General features: G+C 46.3%; 1 protein-coding gene across 1 annotated transcript; it reads left to right on the forward strand.

Annotated features, from left to right (window-relative positions):
• The first annotated feature begins 4,078 nt into the window (after positions 1 to 4,078).
• ALOX5AP (arachidonate 5-lipoxygenase activating protein) lies at positions 4,079 to 14,504 on the forward strand. The gene is made up of 5 exons (XM_077806330.1): positions 4,079 to 4,187; positions 8,972 to 9,071; positions 10,112 to 10,182; positions 11,450 to 11,531; positions 13,529 to 14,504. The coding sequence occupies exons 1-5, from the start codon at positions 4,118 to 4,120 to the stop codon at positions 13,689 to 13,691; spliced, it is 486 nt and encodes a 161-aa protein (XP_077662456.1). The 5' UTR covers positions 4,079 to 4,117; the 3' UTR covers positions 13,692 to 14,504.
• The last annotated feature ends 355 nt before the right edge of the window (positions 14,505 to 14,859 follow it).

The following is a 14,859-nucleotide window of genomic DNA, read 5'->3' on the forward strand; positions in this document are numbered from 1 at the left end:
GCCTGTCGGGGGAGTTGATGTATTTATCCCAGTTAAGTTAATAAGCTGTGATGTGCTTTTGTCTCTTTAAAGTAGCAAACAAACCTTATTATTCCTTTGAGTGATCCAAAAGAGAGCTGGACACTTCAGGGCACACGGTTCTGGGAAAATTCAGGAGTGGGAGCGTGGTGGAATAGTAACCAAGCCTGTGGCGCTGTTGTGACATTGGCAGGCTACTGGAGCCAGAGTTGCTGATCTCAGGGTGTACAGCACACAGACACTCAGGGTGTGCCCGGCATGCCTGTCTGCTGGTGTCCGGTCTGTGAGCTACAGCAGCAGAGCATTTCAGGCTCCCAGAGTTACAGGGCAGGCAGTGACAACCCCTCACTGCTCTGCACTGCGCCCCAGAATGTGACACTTCACCTTCCTGCTGGTGAGATCTTGGCCCTCAGTTGATGGATCCATCTTGCTTCCCAGGCCCAGCTGTCCCCGACACCACGAGGAGCCACCGCCTTGGTTCCAGCCGCCGGTGGCAGATGAGGGCCCAGCAGCACGCTGCACACAGAACAGGAGCCAGCTGGCACGGTGCTCATGGCACGGAGCACAGTACAGCGGAGCCCGGCTGGCATGCTGCCCACTGAACAAGGAGCAGTGGAGAGAGACATGGTCGATATGCTGCATGCACAGCACAACACAGAGCAGGACACAAGTGCCAGCCAGGCTGCAGCGTGCTCCCTGCCCAGCCGTGTTCAGGAGTTGGGACCTGGTTTTAAAAAGTTTCAAAACTTTCTTCAAAAAAGTCTTTCCACCATATCAAAAAATATACTCACAACACTGATATTGCCCCCACCAACACACACACACCCCTGTAACAAACAGATAAATCAAAGAAGGGAATCAAACTCCACACCCAAATCCTTTGTAATGCACTTTCCACGGGGCAGTGTTCACTGGCCAGAAAAAATGGTCACAGACAAAAAACTCAGATGAAATGAGGGTAACAAACCCCAGAGGCTTTCCCTGCCGAAAGTAGGGGAAGAGGATACACCCTCATCTATAACCCCTTTTAACTCAGCTTCCTCTTTCTTATATACCCTTCTCCACTGAGCCATGTGACAGACAGCAACATAGTAACCCTTCACAGGCTGCAGTGCATTTACCATGGCATGTACATATTCCCCACCCACTGGAAGATGGCCCTGACAGACTTCAATCAGCAAGCCTCCCTCATCCTGGGAAACGTAGTCTGTACTCCTGTGGGTTGTGCCTGTTGTATGGTGCACTGAGAAAGCATAGGGCTGCAGAGCCATATACCCACCACGTCAGCTGGGGTTGGTCTCCATCATTTACAGCCAGAGGCCCATGGTTGGTGATCAAGGTAAATGGTGCTCCAGGAAGTACCTCAAGGCCTTGACCACCTATGTTACTGTGTAACCTATACCAACTCAGTGTGGCACCCTGTCCCCTTCTGAGCCATGTAAAGAGGTCACTGAATCTACAGAGCTCTTGGCTAACACAGAGAGGTCTTTTAGCTCAGCCAATAGAGGCCTGTGGCTTTAGATCCAGAGATCCCAGGTTCAGTGCCTGCTGGCGATGATCCACTCGGACATGGTGTTACAGGATCTAGCACTCCTTCTGTCTGCGGGAAAGAGTTTCCTGCTTAGGTATAATGCAGGATGCTCCCCATCAACCAGGTCCTGGGAGAGTGGCCCATCTGTTGGCAGGATCCATTCCTTCTGCACAGCACCAGTTCACTGCAGAGAATGGGTCTGATTTCCAAAGGTACCCACACAAGCCAGGGATCAGTGGACATTCTGGGGTGCTTTACTGTGCAGGACAGTTAATGGGGCTGTTGTCGTGGAAAACTGGGATGCAAACATCAGTCATCCTCATGCTGCACCTCTATAAAGAAGTGCAAAAGCACTGTTCACAGAAGTGGTGTGACTGCCTCAGGGCGGGTAGTGTACAACTCTTCCCTCTCTACCACAGCTCTGGCTGCAAGAACCACAGCAGAGCTGATCATTTGCATACCTGACCATTCTGGGGCTCTCTGTGGTGTTTTGTATGAGGGATGCTATTGAAGTGCCAGTTCATACTTTGCATTTGAGTAACTAGTCTGGATAAAAACACCTAGCTAGACTTTGGATCCTATAATTCTACTGTCAGAGTAGAGCAAAAGTATTTGAGGGCATGTCTACACTACAAACCGAAGTCGACCTATATTAGGTTGACTTACAGACACAGCAGTATTTACTGCGGTGGTGCATGTCCACACTACCCTCCCTGGGTTGGTGGCGTGTGTCCTCATAAGCGGCAGTGTGAGAAGCTGAGAGCCCGGTCTCTCAGCTCCACCAGCAGCTCCTGCCAGGAGCCTGGCTGCCCTTGGGCTTCTCGCCCTCCCTCCCCCCCCCCCCCGCCACTTTCCCACCAGGAGCTTGGGGAAGCTGTGGGCTGGATCCGGCCGTCAGGGCTCTGGATCTGGCCTGCGGGACTGCCACCCCCCTGGCAACGCGGGTCCTGCATCGCTGCTGGCAGTGGCACCATGTCTCTGCGGCTCCTGGGGGAGGGGGTCAGAGGGCTCTGTGCACTGCCCTCACCTCCAGGCACCGGCCCCCACAGCTCCCATTGGCTGGGAACGGGGAACCGCGGCTCATGGGAGCTTCGGGGGAGGTACCTGCAGGGAAGGGCAGCGCACGGAGCCCTCTGCTCCCCCTCCCCCAGAGGCCGCAGGGGTGTGGTGCCAGCTGCTTCCGGGAGTGGTGCGGTGCGGGGCCAGGGCAGGCAGGGAACCTGTCTTAGCCCCGCCTCGGGCCGCTGCCACCCTGGAGCCGCTCCAGGTAAGTGGCGCCGGGCCGGAGCCCGCACTCCAAACCCATCCTGCACCCACACCCCAACCCCCTGCTGCACCCCTCCTGCACCCAACCCCATGCTCTGAGTCCCCTGCTGCACCCTGAACCCCCCTACACTCCAACCCCCTGCCCTGAGCCCCCTGCCGCACCCCTCCTGCACCCCAACCCCCTTCCCTGAGCCCCCTGCCGCACCCCTCCTGCACCCCAAACCCCTGCCCTAAGCCTCCTGTTGCACTCCACACCCCCTCCTGCAACCCAACCCCCCCGAGCCACCTTGTACACCCTGCACTCCTCCTGTGCTCCACCCCCTTCCTGCACACCGCACCCCCTCCCACACCCCGCACCGCACACCCCAACCTCCTGTTCCAGCCCTACATTTATGGCCCTGCTTGCAGTTTCCCCACCCAGATGTGGCCCTCAGGCCAAAAAGTTTGCCCACCCCTGCTTTATACAGTGACACAGAATATCTGACTCTATTGCATAATTGCTTAAGTGTCCATTGTTCAGATTGTTTCTTCTGACACTTTAGTTGCCAAGAATCTCTCTCTTTCTGAGAACAACTGTAGTTCATTTCTCACACCTGTGCTTGCCACACCTTTCTCCTTTCTGGTTGGGCATGTGGATGGAAAAAATCCAACTTGCGCTTGGTTTATGACTCTGAGGTCTATATGTTATTCCCATGAAGGTCCCTGCAGTAGTGAGAGATTCATAACACAACTGCTGGATTTGTATTCAAGGCTGGTGAGGTGGGTATATGGGAAAATGAAGTAATGACTGGGTCTGACTGTTCAATAATACACTTTTTCTCCTAATATCTCTTATAGTACTGGGACACCAGAAGACACTGACATGGCAACCGCGGCTGCTTTCTTGCAGCCTTAGAGCTCCATTTGCTTTCGACTGGATTTCCTAGAATTGTCACAGCTAATCAAACAGATGACCTTAGGTATCCTGGCTACCCTGCTTTTCGAAGGAGGAGATGTCTCTCTACAGTATTTATCCTCATGGATCAGTGGACAAATTGCCTTAGGTTGCTATGGGCAATATCTGTAGATAAATTTAATCCACACATGGAGGAAAAGGCAGCCAAAGAGCTAGTGAAATATGGTCGGCAGCCATGCTGCCCTGATATACTTCTAAACAAGAGGGGCTGTGGTGTCGAGCTGTGAAGCCATCAGAAAGATTTCGTGATGCAAGATAAGATAGACCGTCACTTCCTCTTCTTGTGCTTTCTGGGGCTGTGCTGCTGAAGAGGCTACGGAGTCCACTCTGACAAGCCTGCTGCCAAAATGGACCATGAAGTGCTGGGGAGCATTGTCCTCCTAGCAATAGTCAGCCTTATCAGTGTTCTCCAAAATGGTAAGAAAAGATAACCATTTATTTTAGGGGAAAGAGGAAGCTGAGAAAAAGGGTAAAGAATTCCTAGTATCTATTATGCATTGAATATGAAATGTAAATTGACCTATTTTTAATACATTTTTTTCTCCTGTTGTATATGGCTCTGTGGGTATATATGTGTGTATGTATATATGAGCAAGCTTGGTTTCTGAGCTTCCCTTTTTAGCAGACTGTTTTTTGTACTAGTGGCTGGCTATATTAGCAGTGACATGATACCGATCTTTGGTTTACTATAGTAAGTTTATTAAATATATATCAGTATTAGCAGCCACTATCTGCACCTCTGTAAATATGTTCAAGAGCAGAGACCTGGTTTTGGATGTGGAAGAGGTTGTGCAATTGAGCGACTGACATGAAACATGGATCAGATCCTCAGCGGGTGTAAATGAGTATGATCAATGGTACTGAACTGAATTATACCAGCAAAAGTTCTAGCCTGGTTACTTTTTCAGGTTAACTAGTTATCCTACTTTCCTGAAACTCATTCTTCAGTCTTTCAGTTTGCTAGTTTTAACCCTTTCATGGCTGAGAATGTTCTAAATGTCCTTCATCAGAGGAATCTGATATTTCAGAGCTTATCTTATTCTATCTCTTTAGCTCAGTTTTTTTTTAAGGTTCCTTAGGCAAACTAAATGTTTTTCTTCTGCAAACTTTTTACTTGGCACTCATGTCTTATACCTATTCGATCCCCTAAAACTTGACCCAGGATACACACAGATGCGTGACTTTTTACAAAAACAATTTCATTTATGTTGCCCCACATTCAAGGAGAATTGTGAGGTGGCAACCTGAGACGTGGATACCTGGACTCCTCATTGTGGGCCTGATCCAAAGCCCTCTGACGTCAGTAGGAAGACAACCCTGGTGCTCAATAGACTTTGGATCAGGCACCGCATGCAGCTTTAGGAACTGGATTCATGTCGGGGTAGCTCATTCTTGGGCTGCGGGGGCGGGTGCAGCAAAAGCAGGGGGTGGAACAGTCGGAGTGAAAATGCAGCTGAGCAGCCCTACAGGGAGCTCTTATCTCTCACAAAAGCAAAGCGTTTGTGAGTTAGACCCAAATACTGCCTTCAGAGGAAGGCACTAAGCGTTTGCAGGAACAGGCTCTCAGATGATGATCTTGGAGCAGGGACGGGGCCTTGCTCTGTTTTGTACAGCACTGGCAAGTAAATTACCATCATTAAGTGTGGATGTGCATTCACATTTCATGGCCAAATTTGGCACATCCATTAATAGATGTGCCCAGCTATGTTTCCAGTTATTTTACCAGAGGAGTTTGGGGAGGCATAGTCCAATGACCTATATTTCCAATACAATTCCTTTAGTTAATCCATCCAGGAAACTTGTCTGTTCTTGTTCCACTCCATGCACATTTTATATAGCATTGAAATCTGACCATCAGATTATTGAGCCAAATCCTTGGGTCTGGCAAGAACTATGCTTGGCACAGGATCTAGGGTAAGACAAGTTGCGGGGCGGGAAAGGAAAATGTGGTTTGAAAGCCATCTTTCCCCTCCCCTGCTCCTGGGGGTGGCAGGGTTTAATTTGGCTCCTGGTGCAAATTAGAACTGTGTGAAGGGTGCTATGGTCACACTTTGGCACACCCCGGCACAGCCATATGACAAGTAGTGAGGGGATGTGCAGTAGATCTCTACCGGTGAGTCTTCCCCTGTATCCTCTTTGCTTCACAAAGTGTCACAAAGGAGACGGAGCAGGAACCAAGGTGTGTAACCCGTGTGTGTGTAAAAATAAATGCATAATCATAAAAGTGATAAAGTGAGCTGAGTTTGCATTTCATACCCAGAACCACCACTACCCCGTAGTTACCTACGAGGTCACACAAAGGAAAATGGGATTCCTTGGAACATGTTCAGATATTATTAGCACACACTCAGGGCACGCAGCACACTGTACTTAACCCCTGTGTGTAACTCCCAATGGTTCCGTCTCTGTGTTCTGTTGCAGCTCTCTGCCACCAATCAAGGGCTGTGTAAGGGCAGACTTGCACACCTTCCTCCTCCCCCAAAGTCTTTTATCTATGGGGTTTTTTGAACCTGGACTGATAGCCCTATAATGAAAGTGATGATAAATGTAGTAAAAATAGCTAATAGGAATATGAGATAAAAAAAACAAGCAACACCCATGGGAGAAGTTATGTTAATGTTCCAGTCCAGCAAAGTTCTTAGGCATGTTTGCGTGGTTCCATTTGGATGATAAATCAGTTTCACACAGAAATATACATAGAAAAGTCCTGTTTCCCTGAACAGCAGTAGAAACATACATTACACAAGCTGTTCCAGAAATCCCAAGCCAGCTTCTCCAGCCAGCACTGTGCCCAAGCAGAGGCAGTCTCTCTGCCTCTGCTTCTTAACAAGGCCATATGGCAACTGTGTCTATCTATCTTAGAGTTTTCTATTGCCACTCATCACCACAGCACCTGAACACCTTCCATGTAAAATAGATAGCAATAATGAAGTCCCAAGTGGACTTCAATGGAGTCTCTCTGGCATTTCTGCCTTTATGGGGGCAGAATTTTAATTGGGGTAGGCTGGCCTGGGACTTTTTGGGAAGGAGAGGAAGGGGGTTCAATGGGTTGTTAAAGGTGTTTGTATTGTGAATGTCACTTGTGGTGGACAGGCTGTCTCAAAGAGAGAGGTTTTGCAGTATTTCCTAAAGATGATCAGACTCTGGATTCATCTGATCTCCTTTGTAAGTGTTTCATAGATGAATCCCCTCAACAGAGAGAGCTTTGTCCCCAGCTCTCCCATGCTTCATCCTGGGCTTTGAGATCTGCCGTGTCCCAGAAGAATGTATCAGTCACAGAGGTTCAAGACTGAAATTAATTCTTTGATGTGTCTGGGGCTTGATCCATTAATTGCTTGGAAAATTGGGACCACAGCCTTAAACTGGCATTGGAAGCTAACTGGGCACCAGTGGACAAATGTGGGCACAGGCCTGAAGTTCTCACAGTGGCCTGTGCCATGTAGGGGAGCAGCCACATTCGGCACCAGCTGGAGCCTATAAATTGTCTTCATATTCAACTTCATGTACAGTGAGTTACAGAAATCCAGCCTGGAGACGACAAATGCACAGATCATTGTGGCCTGATTCATGAGGAAGGGGTGAAGTTTCCCAGCAAGCTGGAGATGAAAGAAAGTATTCTTGGCAACTGATGCTACCTGGTCGTCCACGCTTAGCGAGGAGTTGGCCAGGACCCAGAGGCTTCACACCACTTTCATGAATAGGAGCTGCATGCCTTCAGTGGAGACAATGTCTGGGCCAAGTGTTTCACCTTTCCAGCCAGCATCACTTCATTCTGACCTGGGAACCCCCATTAGCACCATACCCTCCCCTTGGCCACATGGACCTAGCTCCCTCCTTTGTGTCCAGATGTTGTGCACTGCTCCAGGGTTTCAGATGTGCCTAATGTTGGGAACAAAGGAAAGTGCTTTAGCACACCCATTTATTTTAAGAAGTCTGTGATTCCATACAAGGCCCCTGATGGCAGGCCAGCCAGCACCTTTTTGGCATAACACTACATCCATCTGTCATTGCTGAATTTCTCTTATGATTCATGTCAAAGTGTGGTAGTGGATACCCTCCCAGGATGTACAAGCGTCAGCATTTAAAAACCAGTTGGATCTTTGATCCTCATGGAAAGCAAGCTTTTCAGGCAGGTAGATACCTGATATTGCAAAAAGCTAGATGTGACTCTAGTGTCTAGTAGTAAATTTAAATCTGTGTCCGTTTATAAATTAGCAAAATTTTTAGGGTGGGACAAGTGAGGACGTGTAAAAGAAAAATCTGTTCCACTTTTTTGGAAGGGTTCATGGTAGAGGTCCTTTGAGATCCAACAAAAGCCCAAAATCATTCAGGGATGTGTGTTTGAGATCTCTGTACCATAGATGTAGAACACAGATTACTGATACCTAAGAGCCAAATCCTCAGGTTCCTTCTCAGCTTTTCTTCACCCCTTACTGAGAGGAACTTTCACTTATTTATGTGGAAATTTCCCAGATTAAGGGCTAAGTAAAAGCTGAGTATAGCTGCTCCTCAGACCCCGGTTTCCACCCAAATGAATGGAAATGAGAATCTACCACACATTGGTCACTGTGATATAGCTAAGCTTTGATCTTCACTCCATCAGTTATGGCCATTTCCTCTGCAGGTGCCTGCCTTAGCAAAACCAACTCAAATCAGCTGTGTTGTTAATCCAGCCTTGAGACAGTGCAGTGATTAGTAATCCCATATGGAAGCCAATGAGATAAAGGGCAAAAAACCCTCCATATTGCCGGGGAGGGGACGGATTCTCAGATCTCAGTAAAATCTGATGTCTCTTCCAATGAGAGGTGAGAGTTGGGCTTTACAGAACATGTCAGGAATGTGAAAGGTAACTCAGGGAAGGGTTTGATGCATGTTCTTCCAGTTTGGATATGAAGCTGTGTGATGTGGACACAAAATAGCAAATAAACTTTTCCCTTTGTGAGCACTGGGCTCAGAAGTGAGGCCCCCCAGAAAAACGTGTAGGCACTTCAGAAGGGACTCCATGTCACATTTGTGAACTAAAGCACTTGGTTAAACCTAGATGAGAATGTGTTGGCCCGAATTCTGCTCCTGTTTACACCAGCACAACCTTGTGGTGCCAAGAGGGATACAGGGCTGTCGAGTGAAGAACCCAGCCCGTTATACTAAGCATGCATGTGTCCAGTTTAACCCTCAAACCAAACCCTGCCTTTCTTTAACAGCCTTTTTTGCAACCAAAGTGGAGCATGAAAGCAAGAACTATAATGGCAAGAGTTTCCAGCGGGTTGGATCTTCTGCCTTTGACCGTGTCTTCACTGCCAAGTGAGTATGCAAACCACGTAGGAGGGGCAGGGAAGAGAGCAAGACCTTTGTTGTTGAGTTTAATCTTTGCCTTCGTTTGTGGCCTGATTCAAAGTCCACTGAAAGTCAATGGAAAGGCCTCACTGATGTCGGATCAGGCCCTTGTACTTTATTATCATTATTATTTATTTTATAATTGTGCTTCAGGGCGCCAACCAAGATCTGTAATCTATTGTAGTAGGTATTGCACAAGCACATAGTGAGAAAGAGTCTCTGCCACAAAGAGTCTACAGGCTAAACAGGCAAGATAGAGGTACAGAGAGGTGAACTGACCAACAGGAGGTCAGTAGCAGAGTGGGGAATAGAATTCTGGTCTCTCGAGTCCCTGACCCGTGCTCTAGCCACTAGGCGAGCCTGCTTTGTTCTTGCAGTCACTTGTGATCGTTTTTGAAAAGGGGAATTTCACTACCACCCAAGAAAGAAAAGAAAATTAAATAATTATTTATTATTTGTTAAGCACTGGCAATGTGCTCTGTACTTTACGATGCATAAATATACACCCCATGTGGGTGTGTATCCCAGAACCTATAAAGGAATATTTCCCTCTACAGTGACATTCCCTTATGAACAAAGTGGCATAAATAATTCCTTTTTATTAAGCTATAGAAAAAACCACAGGCAGATTTCACAAGAGCTTCGTCTTTGCTGTGATTCCCGTTCTCTCTTTTGCCTAATTATTGAGTTTTGAGTGTCAGTAATTTGATTAATATGGACCGGGACTACAAGAGTTGCCCAAGCTGATACAGTGCATCAGGCATTGAATATATGAGACATGATTAACCATGGCAGTTCAGGAGATGGATTTCACACACGCCATCCATTTTGCACTGCTGTCTATTTCTGACGTGGTGGATGGATGCCACCCCTCGTTGTCCTGATGTAACAGGGAGGTAAATCTCCAGATGCTTCATATGTAAGCTGGTAGCTGTGTTTCTGAGGCAGAAGGATATTTTTCCTGTTCTCAGTCTGTTTTTAACTCCCCCTTTTTAATTCCTTCCTAGCCAAAACTGCAGAGATGCATACCCAACGTTTCTTGTTGTGCTTTGGTGTGCTGGGCTGCTTTGTAGCCAAGGTAACATGTACTTCAGCTCTCTCTCTCTCTCTCTCTCTATATATATATATATAAACATATATAATTTGTGTGTCTTCTGAGGCTTAGTTTAATATTGTCACTTAAAAAGGCTCGTGACCTGACCCCTCCTCCCCACACTTCAGCAAGGGACAGACTGAGGTTACTCTGCCAGATTGCAGAGAGGAAAGGCCTGCAGCCTCGAGTTGTTAACGTATTAGCTGTTCACTCTCCTGTGAGTTGCATTACAGACAGGGATGTCTCACGGTGAAACATGGCCCAGGTTGGTCAGGAACCTGGGGTCCCAGTTCCTAGCTGTGGGGTGGACGAGGCAGTGAGGGTTTCTAATGGAAGTGTGGTTATTTTGGGAGACCCCTTTCAGAGCACCGGGCCCGGAGTAGCCAATCCATTCACTCTTCTATAATCCACCACTGGTGGAAGATTGGAAGGACACTGCCAGAGGAGATTTGTGCTGTCAGGGAAATGGTGCCCAGCATGTAGGGGTGTTTGCGAAAGCTGCATTGCTCATTGCTGCCTTCTAGACTAGCCTTCATTTCTGAGCGCCCAGTTCAACAAGGGGCTTACTCATGTGCCTAACTTTAACCACGTGAGTAGCAGTCCCATTGAATTCCGTAGGAGTATTCATATGCTTAAAGTCAAGCACGCACTTGAGTGCCTTGCTGAACCCGGGGGTAAGTCATTGTTTCTGAGTGACAAAAGTCTCTTGGCTGGGGTCAGGTAGGGGCTTGGCCTGCTGGCCTGGGAAAAGCCAGTGTTAAAACACAAAGAAAACCCTTTTTGTGCTGAAAACTCAATTTCGGACCATACGGTGGCTGGCCTGCTGCTGGGGTAGTGCAGTGACCTGCTGCCCCATACTCGGGGCTTCTGGAGAAACCAGAACATATGCCAGATTGTGCTCTTGGGCACGTGCAGTGCAGCGCTCTTTGACGAGCAGAGCATGGCCCTGCGTGTGGGCCCGGCACTGGTCCTCACGTGGGAGCACTCCTATTGACTTTAATGGGCATAACTGAGGGCAGAATTTGGCCCACAATATTTTCTGCAAAGATGGCGGGAAATATCATGCAATTCTCCACAGAATTTATTTTCTTCAATTTCTGGGTCCCACTGCTCGTCCAGCTTCTCAGAATACAGGCTTTCCCCAGTTTTCCTATCCAGCATGAACAGCAATATGGACCTCTTTGGATAATGAGGCCTACATGGGAGACTTGGATGGTAGTTTGTAATATGTCTTGCTTTATCTTCCTTTCAGCTGCTGCTGCCTTTGCTGGAATGATGTACTTGTTTGTGAGACAAAAGTACTTTGTTGGCTATCTGGGAGAGAGGACACAAAGGTAAGAATTCACTGGAGCTTTTTACAAGTATTTTGGGTGAGAAACATTTTCATGGGTAGGGCATCTTGACACCGTTCTTGTTCAATATGTATGTGGGTACATTTTCACTCCAGAGTTAACTTGAGTTATCTACAGTTGAATTATTCCTCTCAAGTTAGTCTAGCTCAAGTGATAGCGGCCACACTGTGAAATAACACTGGCGTTGCTATGTCCACACTAGCACTATGTTCACTCATTTATGACACTAAGACTTCTGGGGGCCCATCCCATGGTTCTTAGCGCTGTAGTAAGATGAAACACTCTATGAATTCTTGTCTGAACTTGTCTGTCCTTTCTGGGCACACAGGGGTACTTTGTGAGAAGGCATTGGAGGACGAGCAGCACTCAAGCGGCCCGCATCCACACTGCAGAGTGGTTGTGTTAGCAGCAGATGAGTTGTGCTAACTCCAGCTTTATACTGTACTCCCTGGCAGGCCAGCCAACTCAAGTTAAAAACACCGCTGTGCTCAAATTAAGGGTTTGTGCGTGTGGATGGAAGTAGTTAGAGGCAACACTCGAGCTATCACTTGAGTTAGCTTTGCCGTGAAGACAAGCCCTATTTCTGCCTACCCCACCTGGTGTGTTTGAATGACTTACCCAGTGTCTGGTTGAGACTGAGCTTGGATGAGGGCAAAATGGGCTGAAGCTCAACCCAGACAAGATCAGGGATAAGCCTATTTTGAATGACTTAAGATGGAGCAGAATATGTTTGCCTGCTTCTTAAGCAGTGTTTCATGTTAGGAGCACCCTAGAGCTCTGTAGTCAGGCCTGGAGATTAAGGTGGTGTTTTGATCGATGAAATCCTAAATGGCCTGGAACCTGCCTAACTGAGATGCCGCCTCTCTCTCCCTGTGTTCCACTTGGTAGAGGTGCTAGAGCTAATGGGCCCCTGATTTGAGAGGGCTGTTTCAAAACATTTTCCATGTGGGGTTCTTGACTCTGCAACACATACCCCTGCCCTGGTGCTAAAATAGCCTGGATTTGTTAACCTTCAGGTCTTGTCCATCTATTCTGGAGCCAGTCTGGATCAGTAGCAGTAGGTTATTGCATTTTTGATCAATTGTGTATAGGTGCCCAGAGTTTACAACTAAAGGAATAAATAAAACGAAGTACAGGGTCCACTTTTCCATCGCTATCTCCCATTAGTTTTACACACCTGCATTGACAGTCTGATCCCACTGGTAGTTTAAAGAAAGAAGAGGTTTGTTTACTGGATTATCTCACATACTTAAAGTAAATAAAACCAAAAAAACAGATGCTCAAGTACATATTGGAATAGAAGAATTACACAGAGCAGCACTTGGGCTGGGCAGAGCCCCACGATGCTGGAGTGGAGTAAGGGAGCTGATTTTTCTATCATCTTACTATTCTTTTCTTTGTTAATAAAGCAAAACTCTGGGAACAGGGGATTTTGGAGTTGACACACAGTGTGGACTGTGTTTGCAGAGCAGGTGGGAAGACGACTTCTGCTCACAGTGCTATTTCAATATATGCCTGTGTGATTATCTCTCTCCATTTGCAAAGTGAAAGAATAGGGGTCTATTCTCCCGTTGATGTCTACACAGCTCCTATCAGGGTTAATGTGAGTAATATCCAGGTGTACAAAATTGACCCCTGTAAATTTTACATACCATTAAAATACAAGGTTATTGAATTAGGTTTTAAATATGATCAGAAATGACCATCTTTAATGGCTAAAACGTGTCTCTTAAATGGAGCACTCATTAGTATGAAGAAGCATGAATTCAGCACTGGGGGCCTGACTTGATTTATACCTGTGCATCTCTGCTGAAATTAAAGGGGTTGAAAGGGTGCAAGTCAATGTGGAATTTGGCCCATGGATTTGAGCTTCTGAAGTCTATTTAAAGTGGTTTGAACGACAGTTATAGAGGTTGAGCACTTTTCAAGGAAGGTGATAAATCTTGGTATATTACTTTTCTCTCTCTCTTTCTCCCCAGCACTCCTGGTTACATATTTGGAAAACGCATCATATCATTCCTGTTCTTTATGTCTGTTGCTGGGATCCTCAACTATTATCTTGTCCTCATTTTTGGAAGTGACTTTGAAGTGTATATAAAAACTGTAACCAACACCATCTCCCCACTGCTACTCATTCCTTAATTCTTTGCAGCATTAGCTGTTCAGTGTGTTTTACAGACCAATATCCAAAAGCAGATATAATTCAGCTGTTTACGAAATGAACCTACAAACCCTTTTAGACTGCTGTAAATCTCAGGCTCTATGGGCTTTGTGGTTTGATTTTAACCTTTTTCCTACAACTAAAATGATTTATTGTGAACAGTCAGTGTGCCCCAGGAAGGGTAATAACTTCCAATTAAATCTTCAGATTAAAAAGGTTTAAAAAAATGAAACAACCAAAAAACCATTTCAGGTGGAACAAAGCATTCCATTCTGATTTTAAGCACATTTTAAATGTTTTAAAATTAAAATTGAAGGCAATCTCTGAATGAAAAGTCATTTTGAATAGAAAAATCAACCTGTTTCATTTCAGAACCATTGAGACAAAACTCATCAACTTTTTTGGAATTTTTTCTTTTCTTTTTTTTTTTACACCAAAAAATTGGGGAAATTGACATGAATTTGCAAAATGTTTTGGTGTCACTGAATCGTCATTTTCCAGCCAAAAAATGTTTTGGCCGAATTTCATTCATCTTCAGTTGCCATGAAAACCCAGAGCTCAATCCTGCAATCCTCACTTATATACAACGTTCATTGCACTCAGTGGGACCCAAACCCCTAGTAGTGCATGACTGCAGATTGGACCGGAATCTGATTTACGTGAAAGCCTCTGTACAGTGCCAGAGCAGGGCAAATTGCCAGAGGAATGCAAAGGGGCGTTAGTGTAAATGAGACTCCATTATCTCTGAGATTGTTTTGTTTTTGTTTTTAATAAAGCAATCTAAAAAGATGAAAGTGGTTTGTCATGTCGTCTTCATTTAGTGCTTGATCCATCAATGGCAAAACTCCCAGTGAAGTGAAGGGCGGGAGCAGGACTGAGCCCACACTGCAAGCTAATAGCTATGAACACAATCTAAAGAAGGCATATTGAACAACTCCTGCCCTATTAGTGGATTTAATTCCCTGCTTACAACACTAATATGCCCCTACAAGTCAATATCAAGGGATGGTTTGATAAGATGCCAATGTAGGCAAACAGACAAAACTCTCACTTTTTAAAGACTGCTACCATATGAATGCTTAAGCTTTTAAAGCTGTCTGATGACGGCATTCAGGGTGAGTAGAGCTCTATTTATAACTCCACTGGGAA

The sequence above is a fragment of the Eretmochelys imbricata genome, chromosome 1, assembly GCF_965152235.1.
Source record: "Eretmochelys imbricata isolate rEreImb1 chromosome 1, rEreImb1.hap1, whole genome shotgun sequence".
Lineage (NCBI taxonomy): Eukaryota > Metazoa > Chordata > Testudines > Cheloniidae > Eretmochelys > Eretmochelys imbricata.

Excerpts from the sequence above, each read along its gene's own strand:
- ALOX5AP (XM_077806330.1), top strand. The coding sequence starts at position 4,118 with ATGGACCATGAAGTGCTGGGGAGCATTGTCCTCCTAGCAATAGTCAGC. Across the intron at positions 4,188-8,971 it reads TATCAGTGTTCTCCAAAATG|CCTTTTTTGCAACCAAAGTG; the intron begins GTAAGAAAAGAT and ends TTTCTTTAACAG. Across the intron at positions 11,532-13,528 it reads CTGGGAGAGAGGACACAAAG|CACTCCTGGTTACATATTTG; the intron begins GTAAGAATTCAC and ends CTTTCTCCCCAG.